We start from the raw sequence: 3,123 nt of genomic DNA, 5'->3' as shown, positions 1-3,123 counted from the left end.
CATCATGCCTTGCCTCAGTACAACACCAGAATGGAACTTTACTAGCTATCCCCCCACCACTGCCTGACAACTGGTCGTTTACATCCCCATAACATAGCAGTTCATCAAGAAGAGACCAATAGAATAAATACCAGGCTTGAATAAAAAAAAAATAAAAGAACTGGGGGTGAATTCATTCAACTAAAGAAATTCTTCAAGGTGGTGCTCCAGTATGGCCAGTCTAATGACCGAAACAAATAAAAGATCTTCTGATGTGTCCTCTTTATTGCAGACTGACCATAAAAGCAAGATGCCTGATGCAACTTCAGAAATTCCCAATGGACATGCAGCAATGTCCACTCCATCTCATCAGTTGTAAGTACAACATTCCACTCCATTCAATATTTCCATATTCCTACACACCTTGTCTTTGCCATTTACCATTCTTGTCATCATCAGCTGGGAAGGAACCACTTTTGTTCTTGGCTGACCAAAATCACGATTTTGTCTTCTTCCAGTTGGTTACACGGAAAATGAAGTCCTCTACAAATGGAGATTTGGTGCCGAGAGAGCTGTCGATGTAAACGCTGGAATGACGTTGTCCCAATTTGACCTCACGGACATGCCTGCTTGGAATGGAACGACCGTCTTCAGAGAAGGTAGTTTTCGGGTAGTTGCTATATTTCTAACTCTACTGTGAAGAATCTGTGTGTTTGTGTGTGTGTGTACATGTGCATGTGAGTGTGTGTGTGTGTGTAGATTATTAGAAGTGATGTACAGATTCTGGATATGTGTGTGCGTGTGTGTGTGTACATATATTCATACATATAGATAAATGTGTGTGTATGTGTGAGTGTGTGCATGTGTGTGTGCATGTCGGTAAGCATAGATATGGGCTTGGGTCTTTCCTGTTATATTTCTAAACACCACACTCAGTTCTTCATTTGCAAACGACTGCGTTTTGGCCCATTTCTTTTGTTAACCTTTCAGCATTCAGATTACTCTGCCAAATCTAATCCTTATTTAATCCCCTTGCTTTGAATTAATCCGCCTTTATCTCATAGATTTGATACTTCAATAAGATGACTTTACATTTCAATGTAAGTTATGAGTGAGAGCAAGGATCTGGTTGGTTTAAGCATCAAACAGTTAAAATATTTGGGCCTGATAAGGGCCTGTTTAAATGTTAAAGGGACAATGATCATGGATAAGGGTCCTGGTTGTCCTGGTTGTCCACCCTGGTTGTCCACCCTGGTTGTCCACAGCATTGTCTGTGGCCAAGTAATCCATTGTGGGAATGGCAGTCTCTGCCATTTACATAATCTATACTTTAAGTCTGCTCTTTGAATGGTAGCGATAATCTGACACTGAATCCACGTCACTGACTGACAGGTGAGGGTCGTTTAGAGAATGCACGGGCTAAAACTACACACCTTCACTAGTCCAGTTAAGGTGAGACAATGTCACGAGACAACTTGCTGGGGCTGCCTACTGGAGCCTAGCGGCAGGTATTTAAAGGGAAAAATTTGACAAGTCAGTCACCAGCTGACACTCGCTGACGATACATCGAAGAGGCCAGGGAACAGAAGAAAGAAGAAGAAAGATGTGCACCCAACACCAGAGCTGAAGATACCTCCGAAAGGGGGGACCCCGCCACATCAAAACGCTAGAGGAGTAGAGGCCAAAACCGGACATGGTTCCTCCTGATGATGTCTTGAGCTAACTGGATCCTATAAAGGAGCTGTTGTGGTAGCAGACCACGAAACACGGTTGAAATTCCTTCCTAACCAGTAACTGCTGTTTCCTGCATTGTTTCAAAGCCATAGGCAAGGCTGGAGTGTCCTATCCAGTAGAGGGTATTCAATTGGGTTCAAGCCTAGACAGTAGGGTGGGGTTAGGGTTGTTGCCCATGCAGCATGTCTCTGCTCTCCACATCACTGATAAATCTAAAACAGGGGTTTTTGACTGATGGCCATAAGGCCCTTGAGGGTCCATATAAGATTCTTGGGGGGTCCAAATAGTAAAATAGTAAATTCGGGATCCAAAATAGTATTTTATGGGCTTTTGAAAAATTTTAGCTTTAGATGTATTGGTCTTTATTACAAGAAACCGTTGGGTTTCTTTCTCTTGACATTTTTCATTGTTCAACCTCCTAAAGTTAATGGGTGGAAAACAAAACAGGAATTTTAAAAGAAGTTTCTGTAAAACTAGTTTTTAAACATTGAGTGGCTATGGGGATCCACCAGAATAAAACAGTAATCGAAGGGGTTTATAGATAAATAGTTGAGAACCCCTGCTTTAGATGTACATGTTGGTATGTATTGCAAGAAACAGCTGGGATTCTTTCTCTAATATTTTCCATTGTTCAACCTACACAAGTTAATGTGTGAGAAACAAAATAGGATTTTTAAAAGAAGTTTCTATAAAACTAGTTCTTAAACATGGAATGGCTTTTAGGGGTCAACCAGAATAAAGTTGACCCATTGAGATTCAGGTACACGTCACGTTTGTCAGATGAGTGGACTGGAGCAAAGTGAAATAAAGAGTCTTGCTCAAGGATGAGGGTTCCAGTTGATCCAATCAACAGAACAACCTGCTCATGATATTAGTGTGCAAGTGGGTGAGTACTCCACAGACACGTGTACCCTGTGACAAGGCTGGTCCCTTTTGATTTACAGATACTGCTCATTTCTGCCAGGTGAGTGAACTGGAGCAATGTGAAATAAAGTGTCTTGCCAAAGGACAATACACGCTGCCAGGAATTGAACTCATGACCTTACGATTGTGAATTGAATAGTCTAACCACAAAGCCACATGGTTTCACAATAATTAATTGCAACATCAAAATCTCAAAGCTACAAGAAAATACATCTTCATTCGAAAAAGCATGAAGAAATAAGCATTGCATTGGACAGAGAGATGTGAACATGATATCACTTTCATTCCGCTAACCCCAACAAACAGCCCCTGCCCTATGCAGAGACTTCAGTTCCCTCTGAAAGTCAGCTTCACCATGACAATTAACAAAGCACAAGGTCAGTTGCCGAAAGTTGACAGGTTGGACCTTCAAATATCATGCTTTTCACATGGACAGTACTACAGCGGTTGTTCCGGCGAGCTGGCAGAAACGTTAGCACGAAATGC

General features: G+C 41.7%; 1 protein-coding gene across 1 annotated transcript in view; it reads left to right on the top strand.

Moving 5' to 3' along the window:
- The first annotated feature begins 257 nt into the window (after positions 1-257).
- The window catches only part of LOC118761005 (gamma-aminobutyric acid receptor alpha-like), a 9,657-nt gene continuing 6,791 nt past the window's right edge, over positions 258-3,123 (top strand). The window contains exons 1-2 of the mRNA XM_036498646.1: positions 258-354; positions 498-638. Of these exons, the coding sequence (XP_036354539.1) occupies positions 297-354; positions 498-638 (199 nt within the window). The 5' untranslated portion in view covers positions 258-296. The remainder of the gene's footprint in view (positions 355-497; positions 639-3,123) is intronic.

Source organism: Octopus sinensis, unplaced genomic scaffold, assembly GCF_006345805.1.
Source record: "Octopus sinensis unplaced genomic scaffold, ASM634580v1 Contig04394, whole genome shotgun sequence".
In the NCBI taxonomy this organism is placed as follows: Eukaryota; Metazoa; Mollusca; class Cephalopoda; order Octopoda; family Octopodidae; genus Octopus; species Octopus sinensis.
Note: the sequence above shows the minus strand (reverse complement) of the source record. Positions and strands in the feature narration are given on the sequence as shown.